This window comes from Scleropages formosus, chromosome 19 (genome assembly GCF_900964775.1).
Source record: "Scleropages formosus chromosome 19, fSclFor1.1, whole genome shotgun sequence".
NCBI lineage: Eukaryota > Metazoa > Chordata > Actinopteri > Osteoglossiformes > Osteoglossidae > Scleropages > Scleropages formosus.
The window spans coordinates 22257257-22281144 of record NC_041824.1 but is presented as its reverse complement, the minus strand read 5'-3'; the positions used below and the strand labels follow the sequence as shown (position 1 = coordinate 22281144).

Here is a 23888-nt window from a genome sequence, read left to right as displayed (position 1 = left end):
CATCCTTTCAGACACAAGGTGTATTTATCGTGTTATTCAACAAGCTCGTAGTAGGAGTTTCTCTTTTCTCAGAAGAGCAAGTTTCCCCTTCCCCTGCTTTGTAGCTCATCTTTCTTATAAATCAAGATGAAAAAATAAATCAGTTTTTTATGACACATTAAACACAGAAGAGGTTTAAGAAGGAGGGGACAAGACATCTACATGTCAACCCACATTACACATTTACCAAACATATTAAACAGGTTAGCGACTCTAAAACAGGATAGATACAAACACACTTGATGGGGAAAAAAAAGGGAAAAAAATGAAACACGACTCACTAATTCTGTCCTTACTAAGAAACACAGCTGGATGCTTCTCAAGTGCAAATGAAGTGTTTATTATCAGCTTCCTGTCGTCGTGTGTCTCTACATACAGCAAATGTTTAGACTTGTGTGCACGTACACTCAGGCTCACACCAACAAGGCTCTTGGCATTAACATTTTTTCATCATACACTAAGGAAATTCAGCAGGTAAACATGGGCTCAAGCACAGATTGAGGCTTCAGGCTGGTCCACTGGGCCTGCTGATCCATGGTCCCATGCAAGACAATATAAGCATTAGCAGTGCTGACCAATCCAAATTTTAAAGGCCGCCTTGAAACCTTCATATTTAAGGTTCATCTCCACTTACAGTGGACGTGGCATATGAAAAGCACAGTGACTGAAATAAAAAAAAAATACATTATATATGTAACTAGCCTAAATATTGTTGGCATTTTTAAAACTGCATTTCACCAATATAGGTTTCTGAAATGCAAAACATGAAACATTCAGAAGCTTTAAAAACAATGTGAAAATACTTCATTACAATATATGTAACAAAACTCTTTCATGTCGGCCACATTGCAAACTGTACTTCATAAAACAGATTGTCAATTACCCTCAGTTAAATCCAGCAAAGAAAATTTTACATACATCAACAAAAAAAAATAAATCTGAAAACAAAGAAATGTTTACTGAAAATGGTAAAGATAAAACAGAACAAGTAAAAAAAAATGTTAACTGAATATGGTAAAAGTCATTCTAATCCAAACACTTAAAATAATCATTAAAAAATACTGTGTGAAAGGAACAGACTTTTGCTGCAGAGACGTACTGCCACTGCACAGCACCACTCTATCACCTTTGATGATACAGAAAACCTTTTAAATCCATTCACATCCATAATCCTGGAACAGCACATTTTGGGCTTTTCCCTCAAGCTGGATGAATATGCCAAGGTATAATTTTTCATCACCTTAAAATACAAAGCTGTACTAACTCTCAGTAAACACGCTGCACAAAAGTGTTACAGTAAAAAACAACTATTACAGCCTGTTTCAGAGACAGTGTTACTATTCAGGATAACTAAATACTGTAGAAGTGCATATCTGAAAGTTCTCAATTTTTTAGTTTGTATATTCTTTAGTATTTCAGCATGCCCTGGAATTTTACCATAAATGTAATAATATATCAAATTAAATGGCATCATATATTCTTGTTTTCCAGAACTCTACACAGCTTCATTTCACAAATGAAAATGACATGGAAATGACACAAATAAAAACGGAAAGTATAAACTATACTGAATATATTAAAATATTCAGAAACTCCTCAAAGTCTTCATTTTTGTGGCCCTGCTCACTGCCATTTAACCAAATAAGAAAAATGGTAAACTGACTTCCAAAAACCAGCTGTGCAACTATGAATACAAAGGCATCATTGTGTAAAGCTATTACTGTGCTAAGGATCTGCAGGATTAGCTGCTCTCCACCGACAAATTGAACCTGAAAAGCAAAAAGGCTGTTAAAAAGTGAACCGATACAGTAATGTGCAGTAAAGTTAAAATTAGGAAAACAATACTTACAAAAACAGAGTGGGGGTGTGGGGGTGCAGTGGGTTGGCCCTTGTCCTGCTCTCCAGTGGGTCTGGGGTTCGAGTCCTGCTTGGGGTGCCTTGCAACGGACTGGCGTCCCGTCCTGGGTGTGTCCCCTCCCCCTCCAGCCCCATGCCCTGTGTTGCCGGGTTAGGCTCCGGCTCCCCGCGACCCCGTATGGAACAAGCGGTTCAGATTGTGTGTGTGTGTGTGTGTGTGTGTGTGTGTGTGTGTGTGTGTGTGTGCGCGTGCCTACAAAAACAGACTAGATTCAAGGCTCACCATTTCTGACACTGAATACACTGGCTCCTTAACTTAGAAACACATGATCAGATGGCTGTTCATGAAGCCAAATTCACTTTTATTGCTATCAATAAAAGCTTTATAATGCACACAACCCTTCATTTGATCACAGGTTAGGTTCTGTTAAAACTTTACAAACACACACTCACACCGTCTGAAACCACTTGTCCTGAGTGGGCTCACGGTAAAGCAGAGCCTAACCCAGCAACACAGGGCGTAAGGCTAGAGGGAGAGGGGACGCACCCAGGACGGGACGCCAGTCTGTCACAAGGCACCCCAAGCAAGACTCGCACCCCAGACCCACCAGAGAGCAGGTCCCAGCCAAACCTGCTGTGCCACTACACCCCCCCACCTTGCAAACAGCCTTGATTAATAAAAGTACTCCAGCAATTAACTTTAAGCGACACTTAACATTAGAACTCATTTAGGATAGCTGAAAATAAAAATTAATCACATTTTCTCCTTTTTACATTTATTTATTTTGCTGATGCTTCTCTCCAAAGCAACTTACAATGTTGATCTGCCTACAGTTATTTACTCATTTACACAGCTGGGTAATTTTAAAGGAGCAACTAAGAGTAAGTACCTTGTACAACGGAACTACAGTGGGTAGCGGGGATGAAACCTGTGACCTTTGGATCCAAAGGCAGCAGCTCTAACCACTACACTACCAGCTGTCCAGAGCTGGTCTGTTTAACCCAAACTGTTGATTGATTCATCCCATCATCTTCTTGCTACATTAAACTTCACTATGTTGGCACGGTGGTACAGTGAGTAGTGCTGCGGCCTCACAGCACCTCGGTGGTGCGAGAGGCTGTGAGTTTGATTCCCCACTCAATCTGTGTTTAGTTTGCATGTTCTCCACATCTGTGCGGGTTTCCTCCCACAGTCCAAAGACATGCTGTTCAGGTTCACCATAGTGTGTGAGTGACAGAGAGAATGTGTGTGTTCCACTGATGTATGGATGAGTGACCCAGTATAAGCAGTGTATCTAGCAGTGTAAGTCACCATCGTGAATAAGGTGTGTGGGCTAATAACACTACATAGAGTTCATTGGAAGTTGCTTTGGAGAAAAGTGTCTGCTAAACAAATGTGAATCTCCACTTTTTTGTACAAACAGCATATGCCTCTTCTAACAACACTATCATGATCACCGAAACTTGTGAACACCACACACAAGCTGTGACTACCGTCAAAGTAAATTGAATGAAGGCCATCCCACACTCCTTTTTATTGGTGGTGTTTACATTTACATTCATTCATTTAGCAAATGCTTTTTACTGCCAACTATCAGTTTAGCAGGTTAACACAGATCACGTTTGCTCTACTACAAAACAAAACTTTACAAAACAGTTAAATTAAGACAGTAGACATTTTTTTCAGAAAAAAAAGGTTTACATCTTTAAAAGTTTGAAGTTTACTGTTCCTAAGCAAGTAAGTCAGTGCACTGTTAATTTGTGGATACCTGCAGCCTTATGTGCATAATTATAAGACTTTAAAACCTAACTTGATAAACAAAATGACACGTTTAGAAGAATTTGGTTTTCATGTCAGACATCATGTTAAATACAATAATAAGTGAAAACAGGTGTATTGTCAACATTTTATTGTACTTACCACTGTGTGACCCCTGACTTGAGGTCAACCTCAGCCAGGTCTACCAGTACCTGAACGAAAATTTCAAATGCAGAAAGGTTCATATCAGAATTGAAACGTCATCTAATAAAACATAATAAAACTGATATTATCTTTTCAAGCACGTGTAACAGAAGCAGGCAACCTAACAAGACGATATGAAGAGTCACTGCACACTGATGTTCATGCTCACTGACCTTGCCGATGAGCTCTCTCTCGCGGCTCATAAAGGACACGCTGTTTTTAACCGCCAAGTCCAGTTTTCTGTGCCTGGCCTCCTCCAGAGAGAGTTCAAAATCAAACCTGCATTTAACAGCAAGTGAACGAGTGAGCCAAAGGAATGGAGAAAAAAACAAGACAGAAACGGCCAGACAAAGACAGAAATAAGACAGGAGAATCCAGACGATGGATTTGAGACTCGGTGAATGAATAACATGCATAACGATTACTTACGTCACACACCAACAGATATTTCTGTCTTCATCTGCACAACACTTACCTTTCATTGTATTCTGGATTAAGGTCTTTTTTCTTGATGCTTGTCTTTCTCTTAGTGGTCTTGTTTTTGTCAGGTTGCAGGATAAAGGAAACGTAAGGGTCTGACCCATCTTTGGAACAGGCTTCCAGGTATCTGCACAGGTCCGGAGAGAAGAATCAGCGTGGTCACTATAGCCAGTCAACACTTTTTCAATGTGACACTAACACTTCTATATGCTGAAACTCAGTTAAGCCAAAAGACCTGCAGGCATGAACGATGACAACCAGCCTGTTTTCCTCTGTGGAGTAGCGGAGAGTCAGCTTCACCTGGCTCCACCCACTTTTTGCTGAGTCAGCAACACTGGACAAACAAATCAGTGGTGACCGCACAGTGTGTGTTAGTGTATGACCATTGTGGGACAATTCAGGCACTTCAGGTTCATGTTCCTTCAGTGCAAAGCGTGGTGCCCCAGTGCCACTCACCCCGGGGTTGACACTGGTCTTTGTCTCAAGTCTGGATTGGCAGCTGCGACTGCTTCCTTGCTAGGGATGATGGATTCAGTATGCTCAGCATTTGCAGTGGAGTCCTCACCCCCTTCAGACTGAATACTGCTGCACTCTGTTGCCTTGGAGTCCAAGATCTGATTTGAACAGTTTAAAGACACACAAAGCTGAACAAATATTTCCCCAAGATCCTTCACCAGATTATTCCAGGATGAAACACATTGGGTGGGACAGACTTCCTTTCCTAGTTTCAAGCTGCACATCGAAGTGCTTCTTCAGTAATCCACACTGAAGTCAACTGGGTTTCTTCCGCATCTTTTGCAATAATAACACATACTGTCACCATACTGAGCCTCTTAAAAAAAAACCATGAAAATATTAAGAACACATAATAAATTATTTTTTCTCATGTCTTTAAAAGCTTAATCAAAGAACACCCACCCTTAGTGTATTAATAACAAAAGCACAAGGCTTCAAATACTCTTTACTGTCTGTGATATTTTCTCTATTACAGCAGGACTGTTACGTCACTTTTGTACATTCCTGAAAGGATTCCAACCTTCTAGTCTACATTATTACCTGAAATACAACCTTAAAAAGAATGCAATTAAAACTAGCAAACAAAACTAGCAGAACACTGAAGTAATTTAAATATTAATATTTTTCTCTCAATAAACAGCTAATTATTGATGCATTATTGCTAGGTTCGTTCATAAAAGTTGTTTATATATATATATATATATATATATATATATATGGATGTGCCTGAGTATGCTAATCTCAGTGGTTACGTACCCCTGAGCGCTCTGGAGCTGACTTGCCACGCTGCACAAGTGTAACTGCTGTTTGGCATCAGATAATGCAGTATGCGCAGCCAGAGGTAATGGTTAACATTCTTCTACCCTACAAATGACATGGTACTGACCTTGAGTGTTGCTTTTAGCAAAACTTCACTCTCTGGGAGGGCTCCATCAAGGGTCAGCCAGCAGTCCAGCTCCAGACCTGGTTCTGCAAGAAGTGCTTTCACAGGTAGCACCAGATTACCGAGGGCCATACCCCAGTTGTGGGAAAGCTGCAAGAAGACATCCATGTTTTGAAAACAAAAATTCCCCCCAAAAGAAACAAATAATAAAAAAAAAAAATATACCTTTCAGACATTACAAACAAAACGCAGGACTCGTGCTCCAAATTTCACCTTAATTGTGAGGATATCTTCTCTGGGGTCATGAACCAGAAAGCTGAAAGCTTCATCCCACCGAGGAGAAACAGAACGATCAGACACCTAAAAAAAGAGCGGTAGGGGGAGTAGTGAAGTTCACCGTCAACCTCAGTCATTCAATTTATTGTTTCACAACACAGGTCTTAAATGTAATAATTCAACAGCAAATGAACAGTATCTGACCTTGGTCCTGTAGGACACACCCCTGAGAGAGACCTCTGCCCCTGCCATCGGTTCCTTTCCATTTTTCTTCAGCTGCATCCACACAAACATGTCTCAGTGCACAAGGTCTGCTACAATACCACTCACAGACTGGTCCATTTGCTGCTCTGTATCAGTCCTTTACAGAGCCATATAGTTGAGCTTTTGTCCCCAACACACAGTGGCACATCACTTCATAGTAAGGGACACTGAGGTGCGTGGACTCACAGACAGGCCATAAGCACGCTCCAGATACAGGAACAGCATTGCTGCAGAAGGAACCGCTTTGTTCTGGTAGGTCTGCTGGGACTGGAACTGCAGCACCTGGAGAACCATGGGTCCAAAAATTAAATATGTCTGCTGCCTGCCATCCACAATCATGGGAGAATTTACTGAGCGCTGCTGCTGACCTTCTCTAACCTGCTGGGGTCCGACAATCTGGGCAGCCACTCCAGCACCAGATGAATACGACCTGACTTCACATCACACAGGTCGTACCACTGCAACAAGGCCACACAAGGTACAAAGTCAAAACACACACTGACATGCAGGTCCAAAGGTACAGAGTAAAATTGTACCTTGGGGCAAAAATCACAAAAAGCAGACAGACAAATCTCACCTGATCTATGTACTGCGAACTGATGATGTCTCTCAGACTTATTTTGACCCTAAGAACACACAATAGAGAAATATATATAACTAAATGAGTATCATCTAGAAAACCATATTCAGATATTCAGAGCAGGAAAAACAGTTAGGATCCTTCTCCCTCACCTTCCCAGGAAGTCATCTTCATCAATGTCCTTATCAAACAGTTCAACCTGGACCTCCTGTCCTGGTAACTGTGTCAGGATAACCTGGAAAACAAACCTATTATCACTGCACATAATTGCAAGGAGGTCAGTGTTTAAGCACCTGGACTGGTAATTTAGGAATTTGCTCTTTTTGTTTGTGTTTAACCTGAATTATTTCATATCATGTTGTAAGGATGGATGTAAAATGAAATGAAAAGAACCTCATAGAGCTCATTCCAGGTGGGATTGAGGTTCTCTTTCACCACGTGGCTCCGGAAGGTCACACCACCGACACGAGTCTTAACGTAGGGGTCACTCTTTCCCTTCACCATGCCCCCCATGAAGTTGTCTTTGGCAACCAGATCCTGCGCTTTTACCAAGTGGATCCTCAGTACCCCCTAAATGGAGAGAAAACATTGCTACATTCAGTACAAGTCACGTGCGATTCTTAAAATATTGTGTAGCTACGAGGTGTGACCACACACACACACACACACACACACACACACACACACACACACACACTTTCAGAACCGCTTGTCCCATACGGGGTCGCGGGGAACTGGAGCCTACCCAGCAACACAGGGCGTAAGGCCGGAGGGGGAGGGGACACACCCAGGACGGGACACCAGTCCGTCGCAAGGCACCCCAAGCGGGACTCAAACCCTAGACCCACCAGAGAGCAAGACTGTGGTCCAACCCACTGCGCCACCGCACCCCCCGAGGTGCGACTAAAATATTTTAAATTACTGGTGCCGATGGGAAAGCTGTGCACAAAGGAGATGTAAATGCATCCATTACATTACTTCGTTTAGCAGACAAAGTGATTTCCAGTGAACACTATGTAGTTGTATCAGCCCACACCTTAGCCACCCAAGGTGACTTACACTGCTAGATGCACTACTTACAATGAGTTACTCATACGTACATCAGTGGAACACACTCCCTTTATCACTCACACACTATGGATGACACAGAGTCACCAATCCAGAGAACAGCATGTCTTTGGAGTATGGGAGGAAACCAGAGCACCCAGAAACAAGACACAGAGACACAGGGAGAACATGCAACTTAACGGAGACCGAGTGGGGATTAAACCCATGTCCTCTCCCACCATCCAGGAGCTTTGAGACAGCAGCTCTACTCAATGTGTCACCCAACAAAACCAAGCAACCCACCCCCATACTTCAAACCAGCTTTGACAGAGGTGTGTTCAAAGGCAGAGATATATTTTGCCACTGACATACTTGAAATAATGCAAATAGGTAAAAAATAAGAGCCAGAATGAAGGCAACGGTGGTTGTTTTTTTGACGATCAACATATTGTTCATTGTGAGGGTGTGGTGACGCAGCGGGTTTGGCTTGTGCTTGCTGTCTGATTGGTCTGGAGTTTGAGTCCTGCTTGGGGTGCCTTGTGGTGAACTGGCGTCCTGTCCTGTGCGTGTCCCCTCCCCCTCCAGTCTTGCGCCTTATGTTGCTGGGTTAGACTCGGGTTTGCCGCGACCCTGCTTGGGATAAGTGGTTTGAGACTGTCTGTGTGTGCATACTGTTCATCAGAAATTTGAAACTAGTAGACAAAACAGTCAGCTGTTAAGGAAAGGTTTTAATTTAACTGAGGGATAAACTTAAGAGGAACCAGTGTGAGTGGTGATTTCTGCCATTTTTGCCAGAAAAAAATTCATGAGGTGACGCACCCTTCATATTCACCCCATGTCACTCTGTGCGACTTTTTTCAGTTCCCTAAAATCAAAAACTGAAGCCGAACAGGAGATCTGATGACATTCCAAGCACCCATCATAATGCAAAGGCAGAACATAGTTGCATCAGAGCTGAATACATACACACACACACATTTTCTGAACCGTTTGTCCCATACAGGGTCGCGGCAAGCCGGAGCCTAACCTGGCAACGCAGCGCACAAGGCCAGAGGGGGAGGGGACACACCCAGGACGGGACGCCAGTCTGTCGCAAGGCACCCCAAGTGGAACTCAAACCCCAGACCCACCAGAGAGCAGGACCCAGTCCAACCCACTGCGCCACCGCACCCCCCACCAGAGCTGAATACACACACACATTTTCAGAACCGCTTGTCCCATACGGGGTCACGGGGAACCGGAGCCTAACCCGGCAACACAGGGCGCAAGGCTGGAGGGGGAGGGGACACACCCAGGACGGGACGCCAGTCCGTCGCAAGGCACCCCAAGCGGGACTCGAACCCCCGACCCACCGGAGAGCAGGACTGCGGTCCAACCCACTGCGCCACCGCACCCCCCCAGAGCTGAATATTGCCACATAACTTCCAAAAGTAGAAGAAACATTAATAGAAATCATCTCGAGATTACTTTGAAGAAGAGAACACATAAAAATTATGTATGTACACTATTCTTTTAAATAAGTGATAAATCCTTTATAAATGATAAATAAATGTTTAAAAAAATAATAACTTCTTTTGATCACACCCTGAATAGCAAAAGAACAGTAAAACAGGAAGCAGACTTCAGATCCAATTCAATGTCCATGCTTTATCCCACCCTCATCAGAGATTATATCATTAAACATACTATACCATGTATCATCAACATAAAATTATATCATTAAACATAATAACTGTTTCCTAGCATAGAGGTTAGGACTACTGAATTGCAATCTGAAAGTCTCAGGTTCAAACACTGCTCCTGTTCGATTACACTTGATCAAGGTACTTACCCTCAACCACTATAAAAAAAAATATCCTGCTGTATAAATGGGTAAATCATTGTACAGTAGCTTTTCTAATGGTATATGAGACAAACCCTTCCCTTTAGTAATCTAAATGATAAAGATGTATGATGAGTAAAGATCAATAATAATTGTGATCCATTCAACCTGGACAAAATACTACGGTTATACCATTACTCTAGTGACAGATGTATATAACAGTCACAAGGGGTCACCTGGTAATTATACCGGCCAAAGTTAAAATACATGTTTGTCTGTAATTAACATACTATGACATTAAAGTAAATGTATGCTCTATTTGTACGTGAAAACATTTTTGTGTTCAAAAACTGAAATATACAAATCAGTGTCTAGAAAATGTAATGTTATCTTCTTTACTTGGTTGTCTGTTTTTTCTACACAGGTTCATCTCAAGAGTGTAATATTACACTGCTTAAACACTTTAGAATCATATAGAGTCAAGAGGTCCAGCAATCAGGCTTCTGTTGTGTTTTTTATACATTGCCACAAACACATGACAGCAGCTGATTCACAATTTGCACAAGACCATGTTGCTTCCCTTGGCATTCTGAGGAACTGTGCTAGTTGACGTGGTTCTAGTAGTATTTTGCTGACTTATCAGGGTGTATTGTCACATACTATAGACACACATCGTTCCTCACCTCAGTGGCAAAGCTGGGATCAGGCGAAGTCTTCTTCGGTCGGGAGTGGACCAGGCTAAGGGACCCATTGACCCCCTCACCAGCAATCTCTGCCACGGTGTCTCCATCACCCATACTCAGCAGTGGGGACGATGGGTTGGGAGAGCTTGGTGAGCTGGGAGGGGCTTTCTCATCAAACCACAAAACCTGAGACGCAAAGCAGGAATCACCTTGATTTCTCACTCTAGTACACACACACACACACACACACACTTTCAGAACCACTCGTCCCATACAGGGTCACGGAGCCCACCCGGTAACACAGGGTGTAAGGCCAGAAGGGGAGGGGACACACCCAGGACGGGACGCCAGTCCGTCACAAGCCACCCCAAGCGGGACTCGAACCCCAGACCCACCGGAGAGCAGGACTGTGGTCCAACCCACTGCGCCACCGCACTCCCCTCCTCACTCTAGTAAACTTCTTTAAATAGGCTGTGTAAATAACAGAAATAAACCTGAGAATGTGAGAGATGAAGAGGAGGGCATGGAATTAGGAACACAATGAAAATCAAAAATGACACAAAAATAGTAAAACGGGCACAAGACACAGTAAAAAAGAGACAGATGAAAAGCTGGACGAATATCAATTCCATATTTGAGGACAGATATGAATGCAGTGGTCTCACCCTCAGTATTGCATTGATGTAGATGCGACTGGCCGGTCCTGAGTTGTCCAACTGGAACCACTGGTCCATTGTTAGCTCAGGACTGGTAAGCAGGCGAGACAGGGGTATGGACAAACTGCCTAGAGACAGGGATCGGTCATCATCTTTCACCTGAGGGGCAGACAAAGAGCGAGAGAGGGAACAGAAAGGAGAAATGGAGATCAAAAAGGAGCAAGTGAAGATCATGTAGTATAAGGTTAAGACAAAAAACAGATAGGGTATTCAAAGGGTAAAGAAGAGGAAACATTGTGGCAAGGTAAACAGAGATCAAAGGAGAGAATCAGCATCACTATTTCCTGTAAGAGGGAACAGCAATTTTACTGACAACCACAGAGGGGCAGGAGAATCAGCAACAGTAAGAATGTTATTTGTGAGACTAAGAAATCTAAGATAGCAGTGGGAAACCATGGTGGACAGAAAAAAAAGCACCTGAATGTCAATGTCTTGTTTGCGAGGGTCCTGGATGAAGAAGGTGAAAGCTTCTTCCCACTGGGGGCTGTTGGTCCCATAACAGGTCTAAAGAAGGCAATACGCCAAAGCATGGCAACATATCAGTGGCTGTAGGACACAAATATCATGTTATTCCCTTCTGCTGTGCTTCTGCATTTAAACATTTATTGTGAACATTTCACTGAATTCACTGTTCCACTTAGTACCGCTTATGAGCATAACCTAAATCCTTCAGATACATAGCCCAAGTACTGGTAGTGTAGTAGTTAGAGCTGTTGCCTTTAGACCCAAAGGGCATAGGTTTAAGTCTCACCTCCAGCTGTAGTACTCTTGAGCAAGGAAATTACCCTAAATTGCTCCAATAAAAATTACCCAGCAGTATAAATGGCTAAAAACTTGTAAGCTGTTTTGGGGAAAAGCATCAAATCACTGGAAAAACATAAGTACTAAAACATTACCCCACAGTAGATGCCACTGTGCTCGAAATGTGCATGAGGAACTCCTAGTTTTCTGGATTGCAATAGGACAGTGTTACTGGACATATGTACTGTAGTTCCAGGAAGGAACTGCATTGTATACTGAGTGAAAAAAAGATTAAGATCTCTTCAAATTATTTAACCCTTTGTGGCACTGTGGTAATAAATGAGAAGCAGATATGTCACCTTGCTCTCCTTTGTGGTGTCCTGTACTGACAGCTGTACCATGGGGTTAGGGTCCTTGTTGCCTTTCTTTAACTGAAAAACACAGGAAATCACTCACACGAAATCATTTAAATGTAAACTTTACATCATCCAATTCTACTTGAACTGAAAGCACAACACTGACAACACCACATATTTAATGGTGGCATAAGGGCAGCATGGTGGCACAGCAAGTAGTGCTGCTGTCTCACAGCACCTGGGTGGTGCGAGAAGATGTGGATTTGATCCCTACTCAGTCTGTGTGGAGGTCCCATGTTCTCCTGTGTCTGTGTGGGTTTCCTCCCACAGTCCAAAGACATGCTGCTCAGGTTCCCCATAGTGTGTGAGTGACAGAAAGAGTGTGTGTGTTCCACTGATGTATGGATGAGTGAGCCAGTGTAAGTAGTGTATCTAGCAGTGTAAGTCACCATGGTGAATAAGGTGTGTGGGCTGATAATGCTACATAGAGGTCACTGGAAGTCACTTGGGAGAAAAGCATCTGCTTAATAAAAAATTAAATGTAAATATTAGTGATGACAGAGTTGAAACTGCACCTGCAGGAAGTAGCAAAGTCTTACAGGAAGTGTGACTCACAGGCAGTTCCTGAGCGCGATCCAAATATATAGCCAAAATGGCTGAAGAAGGAGGATCTGTTTTACTGGAAATGGTCATACTTGCATTTCTTTGCAGAACCTGCAGAACAGAACTGATTTTAAACACAGAAAATTTCACTGGGAATGTTACCTGGTGTTACCCTGAGCTCCAGTTTGGTACCCTGCCATGATGGCAGTTGTATGCAGGAACAGACGAAAGTGTAGCTGAATAAATATGTGAACATGTTTTTGGGAGCGCACCTGATTCAGCTGGTCAGCAGTGGGCTTCAGAGAAAGCCACTCCAGCTTTAGGTGAATGCGACCAGCAGCAGTGTCCTTCAGCGTAAACCACTGAAGAGCAGATGGAGAACATCAGCACCAACAGGTGACATCACACCTCTCAGCTTCTATTTGAAACTGGATGATCTTCTTTTGCTCACCTCATCCAAAAGACGGGCCTTCTTTACTAATCCTAGATCCAACTTCATCCTGTGGATGAAATGAAACCGATATCTAGTGAGGAAGCTAATATAATTCGAGACCGTTCTTGTGGACTCCGTAACACAGTAACAGACTGCCTCATGGATGGAATGGCCAACGGTAACCGAAACAGTACAGGCAGTGGTACCTCCCCAGGAAGTCATCCTGGTCGGGGTCTTTGTCAAACACGTCCACCTCCAACTCCTGACCAGGTACTTCATGGACTATCACCTGACATACGACATAGGCAGATGACACTTAAATACAGATGCACAAAAAAATTGATCAGAATGCAAGGATTCCTGGATCAAAAGTGACAAATGGGCAGGGTTGGAACACTTAAAAATGACCAAACATAGAACAAGGACTCCTAACAGCACAGACCAGCCATTCTCACTAAGTCTGCCTTCTCTTGAATCGCTATCTTCTACTTCTCATTTTTTATTTACCTTCCAGTTCCTCCAGTACACCAAAAGACCAATCTGCAAGCCAACAGACTCTGATAATGCCCTTATGGCGCTTTCAAAGTGAAACCAGATATGAGCTTCTGCTAACTGCAATAACAATGATAACAGTTATATCATTACTTTTCATAACCTGCACTGTTATTTTGGGATTTGTAGAAGTTATTGAGGACACATCTGCAGAAACTGCACAAATTATGTGTTCCTGACCTCGCCATCAAGTGTGTTACCAGAATGGCAAACTGACAAAAAATGCATTTGCTGGGTCATGACACAACATAATTTCAAATTTACATGGCAAAATGACAATGAAAGATACCAGTCATCAAGATGGGACAAACTTTTAGCCCAATTTGATCAAATTAAACTACCCAAACATGCAGAAACACTAACCTCGTACATCTCTCTCCACTGGGGATTAAGATTGTTCTCCACGTGGTGAGATGTGAAGATTTGAGTCCCCACCCTCAGTACAGCGTAAGGGTCCGACTTGCCCGTAATCAGTCCGTAGTTATCCTTTGAGACAAGACTTTCTGCTTCCAGAAGATGGATACGCACAATGCCCTGAGGCAGAGAAAGCAAAGCTGAATTACGAGCACAGCCTCTTACATGTTATATACATGTCGTGTACACCTTATACAATTTTGTGATAATTTATCTGTTAAATCTTACTTGAATTATCTAGGACATTCATGCATGGCACTGCTTAGTCAACGTATTCACTAAGGATACACTAAGGATATTTACATGAGCATGTATTATGCATGTTACCCGTGGGAGAGGAGATCGCAGCTGTGCCACATGTAGGTTAGGAACCAGGGGGACTGTGAGGCGGTTGGGCAACACCAGGAAGGAGGCAATTGCGTCCATTATCATAGTGTCTGACATTGTACTGTAAACAACAACACGGGTGGCGTTTTTAAACAAAATTTAAACTACGCATACACATCCAGATGCGTATAACAGCAAATATAACCCACATATAATGTGATTTCTAGATATAAACCATATCATGCCTTTAGAAATTAAGTCCCCTCTTCTTAGAAGTTCAGAACTGGTTAAACTCACTTCAAGCCTGGGATGTCCAGCAAATTGGTAAGTCCCGTCCAATTGATGTCCAGTGTCTGTTTGGACAGGAAAGGAAGGTGTTTGATGGGTGAACATACCAAGAAGGCAAGGAGGTAGGGAAATCTAAAGGTACTGTGTTAAGCAACACTCACAGGCCTACGAATGAAGAACATAGTGATGGCTCCCACAAGAGGAATGTCTCCAATGAGTGGCTCCAAGATGACCCTGAGCTTCCCATGAAGCTGGAGAAGAAGAGATCGTGTTAGGCCAGACACAGCCACTCAACACTGAATACAAGCCATGCCTTACAAGTCCACTGTTTCTACTCACCTGGATTCCTTTCACTCCAGCTTTGCAGAAGTATTTTTTCACCTCCACATTGATCTCCACATCCCCAACATAGCTGCTCGATGATAAAGTAGACAAAAAAGGTGACAACATATAAGCCCTGGTTCACACAATGTGGTTGTTTCGTGCAAACGGAGCAGTTGAAAACTTCAGAAAAGATAGCCAGAGGACAAAATATGTTGCCAGATTTGAGACGTGCATGGAAATTACCTGATGTAGAGATCGAGCAACACCTGCCGCTTGTCGTGTTCTGTGTAAGCCTTCACTCCCACCACCCGCAGGGGCTATTCACACAGATACATTGAAGATACCATTGTTGACATGAAGCATGCAACACAAACCAGCAGTTGTGCTTGCCAGTGCTGTAACTGTGACTGCACCATGGTAATTGTTAGCCTGCAGTTATGTGTATTACTGTGGAGCTTCTTTTCTATATGACACAAGAGTACCTTGGACCCCAGGTTGACTTTTGAGAAGGTGAAGGTCTGCAAGTGGTTGTTGGAGCCCCGAATGGAGGGAGCTATGGTCTCAACTAGGAGCTTCTCTAGGTACTGGCCCACAAACGGCCAGGCTTGCTGCAGTATCTGCAGAACAAGATGGCGAGAGCACCACATGAGGAAGCCTAGCAATTGCAACATTTCTTTAGATTATGACCAGAAATTGTGGCTACCAAGTGGAGACCACAAGAACTCTTCGAAAACACCTTAAGTTAGCATCTGTGTTTATCCAAAGTCACTGAAAGAACATCACGAAAACTATTTGTTGTAAAGGAGGTATTACCATAATTTAGCTTTGCAGGAATATAGTAACGAGGGGAAAAGATATCCACGTTGTGTTGGTGAAGAGATATTGCACTGATGACAGACAGCTTCAACTACATACTGAATAATTCAGTGTTTATTGCCCCTAAGCCTCTTTCAGAGTAAAGGCAAACAACTACATACATATCTTTTAAATACAACAGCAACCAGCATCTGATCAGTACTTTTCCTGTGGATACACACACACACACACACATTTTCAGAACCGCTTGTCCCATATGGGGTCACGGAGCCTACCCGGTAACACAGGGCGTAAGGCCGGAGGGGGAGGGGACACACCCAGGACGGGACGCCAGTCCGTCGCAAGGCACCCCAAGCGGGACTCGAACCCCAGACCCACCGGAGAGCAGGACTGCAGTCCAACCCACTGCGCCACCACACCCCCTTCCTGTGGATATATAATGTAAAGTTTTGTTAACAATACTTCCTTAATCAGACAAGTGCAACTACAGATAAACTGCAATACTGCCTATTAAAAATATGCAACCATACCATATTGTCTTCCCCCGTCTTATGAAATCAATACGTTCCCGAGAAACTCTTTGTAACATGAATGCCATTAACTTCAAGATGTAATTACCACTTGTTTCAATGGTAAGTCTTTCTGCCTTCCTGAGTCCCCTAAAGTGTCTCCAATTATGTTAAACTATCACCAAATCACAGTTAAATGGATGCAAGTTCTTCAGAATCAGAATGACGGGACAAGCAAACAAAAACAAACAAACTACAAGAGAACACAAGACCGAGGTGGCCATTCGTGGCGTCACCTTGCCATATTGCAACATCAGTTGTCATAACACAACATAACATGGTAGTTTCCTTTAATTCCTCCATAATGCTGAATGGTTCATAATAATAATAATAATAATAATAATAATAAAATATTATTATTATTATTATTATTATTATTAGTAGTAGTAGTAGCAGCAGCTGTCTACCTGCATTTACTACATTCTGTGCTTAGACATTCACAAACACAACATACATGAAATTCAGTGTTTATGTTCAAACATTGTGGTGGCGCAGTGGGTTGGACCAGGTCCTGCTCTCCAGTGGGTCTGGGGTTTGAGTCCCGCTTGGGGTGCCTTGCGACGGACTGGCGTCCCGTCCTGGGTGTGTACCCTCCCCCTCCGGCCCTACGCCCTGTGTTGCCGAGTAGGCTCCGGTTCCCCGTGACCCCGTATGGGACAAGCGGTTCAGAAAATGTGTGTGTGTGTGTGTGTGTGTGTGTGTTCAAACATTGCAAGAAACTGTAAGGGAAAACAATGCAAATTAATTTGCAGTCACCAAACAAGTTGACATGGTGTCTCACAGCACCTGGGCTGTGCAACTTTACCGGAGTTTGAGCCTCACTCGCTGTGTATGCAGTTTCCATTTTCTCCTCGTGCCTGAGTGGGCTTCATCCCAAAGACATACTTCAGGTGAACTAGTAACTCTAAATTGCAGGTAGCTTGTCAGCATGCACATGTGTTTGTGTTCTGCTTGTAAAGATGACCTTGGACAAAGGTGTCAGCTAAATACGAGTTAATAATCACTCTATGTTGCTTTGGCGAAAAAGTGTCTGGTGACTAAATAAATATAAAATCTAAACGTTTTGTGCTGCTCAGCTGTTGGGAGGAGCATAAAATCCAAACTCTGTACTCATAAACTTGAAGCCGGCGTATTAAATGAAACTCCTTGTAAAACTGAATGCTTGTTACACATATGGGCGTATGTATCTCAGGGATTACTGTTTCTTCTATTGCAAAATGTGAGTTCAGTTGTCAAACTTTCCACAAAAATAGCTGCGGCAGAAAACACTCAGAGTTGCTGTGCAAATAAGCGTGAGCAGTTCAGTTAGTTTTGTACACTGCTTGTGGGTAAACTTTAACAGTTGCTGGTTGCGGTGTTTCGATTTTCTAATTTAAAGCTGCTGTGCTCTTGTGGAAAAGGACACAAGTACTTAAAAATTCTGGTTCCTTTATTACTTTTGGAATTCACATGCCACACACTGACCAGATGCCACCGTGAGTTACAGCAATTTGCTTGCAAGCCATACACAAAACAGAGAGCTGCATCAAAGGTTGGCCATTTAATGTCAAAAATATGCTGGGAATAAAGCAATTAAAAGACCTGCAAAATAAAATATATTATCACAAAATGTGATAATGTTGGCATATAGAAAATTGTGCAACATATATGAACTTGCATATTTAATAGCAATTTATTGAAGGTGTATCATCAACCAAATGTTCAGCAGGACAACCTTCATTATAAAAGTCTGGAAAGGTAATAAACCCATCAAAAGTACATTTTTACAAATTCTTTGTAGAAATGAATGCAGATTATGACTTTGTACAATGTGATTTGTACATCAAGCTGCTTTGGCAAAAATGTCCCTGAATAATGACCTACTTGATCAAGTTAGTGACAGCTCATTAAGTTTTCATGTTAATCTAAGTTTCATGCTTTTATATTGATCTCTTCATCTATTTCAGTATTCTATTCACAACTATTATTCACGTCATTTTAAATTATTAACCTCCCTATAAGATGTGTTTCACAGAACACCAAGCGCGAGCTTCAGCAATGTTGGACAAGTGAACCGTAATGTGACTGTTTATACTGTTAACCCCCTCCTTGGGTTTTAAGTGAACAAGTGCAACATCGTCTCATCATCTTTGGTTGCAGTCATTTCTTATGATTTTGTAATATAAGAGGCATTGATGTCATATGATGTAGGAGGTAGTTGTCTGCACTAGATTTGTATTATATCTCACATGTTGTTAGGTTGTAAATAGTTTAATTTCCTAGCAACCCTGGAAGACATGATGCTTGCCACTAACTTTCAGTGGTAAACACTCGAGAGAGCCTTTAGCATAGTGCATTCAACTAACACTAGGAGTATCTGCCAAAACAAGACAAACTTATCTTCACCTTTCATACACTTTCTGTTCCACTCTTCCACTGCACAGTTTGCATTTGGTCATACTTTTCAGTCTCACGGGAAGTTTTAATTACTAATTAAAGCCTTAAAAAATTCAATGACACTGTAAACTCCTATGTATGACAGCCAGAGGTGAACTGAGAGATTCTGCTTAAAAAAATTCAGTTTTGCTCTTGAATTTAGAGGAACCGAACAGCCTAGTTAGTAATATTCCCTGAAAAAAGCAGCTTTCATCAAGTAAAAGCAGTAATGGAAATGAAAATGCAGATTCACCACAGATTACCTGAAGTACAATGTAATATAAACCAGCAAAACACTGTAATTTAGAGCTGCAGTTTATGAGACACCACTGGCAAATGTCAGGAGCAGTCACCATGGTGCTGCTGCAGTCTGGTTACAAGGCACAAAGCCAGAGGAGCTGCTTGCGTGAGGTTAAAAACACACACACACACACACACACACACACACACACACACACACACACACACACACACACACACACATTTTCAGAACTGCTTGTCCCATACGGGGTCACGGGGAGCTGGAGCCTACCCGGCAACACAGGGCGTAAGGCCGGAGGGGGAGGGGACACACCCAGGACAAAAATTTTTTTGCTCACCACCCTTATGTAAAGCCCAAAATATCACACGAACATTTCACTGAATTTTACTGAAGGAAAAAATGCACCCTTTGTCAGTTATTTAATATACAAAACATCACTGTGAGAATAGCTAGTGTCTAAATAGGGGTCCCTCAGCCACCTTCCTCATAGTAGGGAGCGATCAGAGAGGCATCAAGTGCAAAGTCTCTAGTCTGTACCACACAGATCCAGACATGGTCAAAGGGAATATATTACTGACACCCTGCTAAATCTTATTAAATGCTCGCCATGACCACACCAGTCTAGCTCAATGAGTTTTTCTGTGTGTGTGTGCACGCACACCTCTCTGCACAGCATTGCACATACCTTATTCAGCCAGTCAACCTTCTCCACATCTGGAAAATTTACCTGATGAGATGGAAAAACATCACACAGTCAGGCATGTGACACTGAAAGAAACTGTCAGTTACAAGACATTAAGACTCATAGGAGTTGGAGGCTTATAGTGGATCTGTATACATGCATGCAAGATTCTTCAAGTTAATAACCATTCTGGTGAACATTCTGGATGATTCTGCAATACGGCCCCTGCCCTAAAAAGTCACAAGAAAACCCAAAACCACAGCAAAAAGGAGAAAAAGATAAGTGTGATACAACACCACAACGATCAGTAACGTGATATCCTGTTTACATGTTTCTTTATCAAATTGTGCATACATATACATATTTGCACATAATTATCAAACACCATCAAAGAAGAGTACACAAAACAACTCACAAACACTTCAATTAAACAAAACATTCAGGCTTTTACATGCAAAACTGAGCTGGTACATTAAGCTGCATGTTCTCTCCTTCTATACTAGGGGCATTTTATTATTTAATAACCACCCTAGTTTTGCCTGTTTTTCTGTGTTTATACTTGTGGCTACATTTGAAAGAGTTTGTTGACCTTCATTTCTTAACAGTGCCTGTGTCTGTCAACATGAGCAGGTGACTCGTATTTGCAGAAGTCACACAGCTCAGCCTCACTAACCTCATTACTGACAGGAAGCAGGAAAACAGGCAGATAGAAGAGACACAGAAAGAAACTGCAAAATCTCCAGAGGACCCAAATAAATATATTCTGAAAATACAGAAGCAGTCTACTGAACCCTGTACTCTCAGCTCCATCTACAACTTGGCTACCCTTTAACTTCTGTTCTGGTGCATTCCTTTTAAATTTGTGTCCATTACTTTGACATCCCCCTCTCATCTGACTCAGCCCCCGGAGAGCAGCCATCAAAAGTTGCCTAATATAGCCAAGGCTGCAGTCTGAAGAATGTGTGAGGGTAGCTGGAAGGAAAAAAAGCAAAAACAGGGAGGCAGTGGTGTTAAAGTGTGAGGGAAGGCACTGAAAACAAACAGCTACTTGACAAATGAATTCTGCCAAAGAGAGCAGGGGCAAATTTGGAAGGCTGAGAGCAGAAAGAGAACAACATGTGTTGCTCACAGGGCCCAAAAAGCATAGGACAGATAGTAACATGAAGGTCCCCAAGTCTGTTTACTGTGAACACACTGTATAAGCTACTGTATTCATTTTCCAGGTATGGCATCAGAAGGATTATACTTGTTGTTGACACATTCATCACTGACAGTTCAGCACCTCAGTGTTCATTTCACAGACCTCTCCAAAGTGACTTGGGATGTTACACACACACACACACACATTTTCAGAACCGCTTGTCCCAGATGGGGTCACGGGGAGCCGGAGCCTACCCGGCAACACAGGGCGCAAGGCCGGAGGGGGAAGGGGACACACCCAGGACGGGACGCCAGTCCGCCGCAAGGCACCCCAAGCGGGACTCGAACCCCAGACCCACTGGAGAGCAGGACTGTGGTCCAACCCACTGCGCCACTGCACCCCCCCCTGGGATGTTACATTCGTATACTAAGCTATTTACAATGATTTACCCATTTACAGAGCTGAATCATTTTTACTACATCAAATTCAGGGTAAATACCTTCCTTGCTCATGAGCACTACAGCAAGAGCAGGTCCTTTTCCTGCAAGGCCAATGCTCTAGCCTAACTTACTGCACTTTGCATATTATATAGGTACAAAATAGAGTAATCTGCAGTTTGACCACGCGCAAGGTTTCTGGCACATCAATAGGGTATCTGATGCAAGGAATCTGGGAAGCCCGAGACGGTGCCGCAGCGCTCGTGCAGTGAGTATGCAGTGTCTCTCGCGCAGCCGCACGCGCTGCGGTGACGCTTAAAGAGACGAGAATCGGGCTTTTACCTGTTCACACTTTTACCAGTGTAAAAACGCGGTGTGGCTAGGCAGGGCGGGGACACACGCGAACGAGGAGCAGACTTGTATGCAGACTTTTTTCTAGTGAAATTTACAACGCTACAGAAGAAGTAAGAATGTAGCGTGAAAATGTCAGACGCCTTGCCTTTTGAGCTCCGCGGGAGGCCTTTGCCAAACTTTGCTAAAGCCGTCAGCAGAAACACATTATTAACATCTCTCTCCACTTTCAGACTTTTGTTGTAGTTTATGACCAGGTTTTTATGCCGGGTACTGTTCTGCCAGCACAGCGCTCTTCTAGGAAAAAGCAGAGCTAGTGCTCATTTTATTGCGTCAGTGGATTATTCGGGCAGATGTGGTACAGATGTTATTCGGGGCTTAGGAAGGAAACCGCGTGTTTTGCGGTGCTCCTCTCTTGTCGGTTCGAGCGTAATGGTGAAAGTATGGAAGAACACCAGCAATGAAGCCGTGTGTGTGTCTTACCCACGCCGGTAACTCGCGTTTGCTCCTGAACACGGAGGTGCTGGTGGCGAAGTCCTGCTCGTTCTCCTGTACATACATGGCGGACTGCAGGCGGCTCTCTTTGCCATCGCGGCTCTGCCTCCATCCCATGTAGACCATGAGACCGAGCACCACCACGATAATGCTGAAGCCGAAGTATCCGGCCAGGTAGACAGGCAGCAAAGCGCCCAGACACTTCCCGAACGACCACAGCACCGACACGGCGTCTGCGCCCCGGGCGCTCGGCGCCAGCATCTCCCCGCGCTCCGCTGCGTCTTCCCCGGGCTGAGTCGAGTCCCCACCGCCGTCCAGCCCGCCGTCTCCCCCCGGCATCGTGGTGTCGTTTTATCCCAGAACCGCTACTTCTCACAGACGTCCCGGGTGACGTGCGTCGGCAGACTCAAGCCAGTGTGTAAAACAAGGAGGCCTACGAAAATATAATTATTATATAAAAATTTGCATTCTTAAAAGCAAACAACTTCAGAGTTCTGTGAAGATGTACCTGATTTCCCCTGTAACAGTCCCGCTCGACGCAGTAACGGCAGACAGACCGAGCTCTCCACCTTCACTCAAGCCTACGCTTCACATCCTACTTGACGAGTGAGCGCCGGTGGCCTCGAGCTGCTCCTTTTAGGGTCCGGTGCGAGCACACGCCCAGTGTCTGCCGCGAGCGCAAAGCAGCCAAAGCCTCGCGACCAGCCACACGTCGCTGCTGCGACGCACGCAATCTACGTCTCACGTCGTAGAAAAGGACCGCGTTCACCTCAGCGCGAGCCGCTCGACTCTCCGTCAGCGCGGAGAAACTACGTCGCCAGCTCACTCTTCTTTCATTTAATTTTTCATCTCTTTGCCCTGAGGGTGGTAACAAATTACTCAGAAGTTTACGGTTGAACCTGAGGTTAACTTTAGGGGAAAAGCTTAAAGTTTAATAATTTTTTTTGGTGACTTCAAACATTCATGAAACAATTATTGTCACTTTCTGTTGTGGTGACTAGTTTGATACTCACTCCTTAACTGCTTGTCCAAGTCAGGGTCGTGGTGGTCCAGAACCTATCCTGGAAAGACAGGGCACAAACTAAGCGAAGTAGGGAAAGCCCTGGACAGGTCAATAAGTTTTTGAGGTACAAGGCGATTGATTGATTGTGTTGTTCTTAAACATTTAGGCCAAAATCTGGTTGCTGACTCGGGTGTTTTCTATGTGGAGCTCATTCGGCCTTTCTCCACGTCCTTGAGTTTTTTCCTGGGCGCATCTGATCAAAAATGCAGAGTATGTGGACTGGTCGTGATACATTGTGCTTAGATTGCATGCGTCAGACCCAGGCTCAGGTCTTGGCTGCCTTTCCTCTGATTTGTCTGGGATAGCTTCTGTGTTTCAGAAATCAATGTCATTTTTATGTTTACTCATCTGAATGTATTGTTGGGGGAGCAGGAGTTTCATAGTCACAGAAACATCCACTCCTTCGTTCATTCCTTTGGCTGAACAAATAAGCATTTATTTGATTTCCAGTGCATTGTTCTGGGGGGGTGCAGTGGGTTGGACCGGGTCCTGC

At 43.4% G+C, this 23888-nt stretch overlaps 1 protein-coding gene across 1 annotated transcript; it reads right to left on the bottom strand.

Annotated features, from left to right (window-relative positions):
- Positions 1-251: 251 nt before the first annotated feature.
- Positions 252-23079, bottom strand: esyt1a (extended synaptotagmin-like protein 1a). The gene is made up of 32 exons (XM_018760711.2): positions 22841-23079; positions 22321-22765; positions 19912-19953; positions 15647-15781; positions 15408-15481; positions 15180-15252; positions 15002-15091; positions 14850-14905; positions 14553-14673; positions 14175-14345; positions 13466-13548; positions 13278-13326; positions 13099-13188; positions 12839-12937; positions 12227-12298; positions 11544-11630; positions 11076-11225; positions 10411-10596; positions 7252-7428; positions 7011-7093; positions 6856-6904; positions 6647-6736; positions 6465-6560; positions 6219-6290; positions 6012-6098; positions 5742-5888; positions 4796-4953; positions 4575-4673; positions 4335-4466; positions 4033-4138; positions 3818-3867; positions 252-1808 (listed from the first exon to the last, which is right to left on the bottom strand). Exons 2-32 carry the CDS (start codon positions 22669-22671, stop codon positions 1781-1783), a joined length of 3303 nt encoding a protein of 1100 aa, XP_018616227.2. The 5' UTR covers positions 22672-22765; positions 22841-23079; the 3' UTR covers positions 252-1780.
- Between the last annotated feature and the right edge of the window lie 809 nt (positions 23080-23888).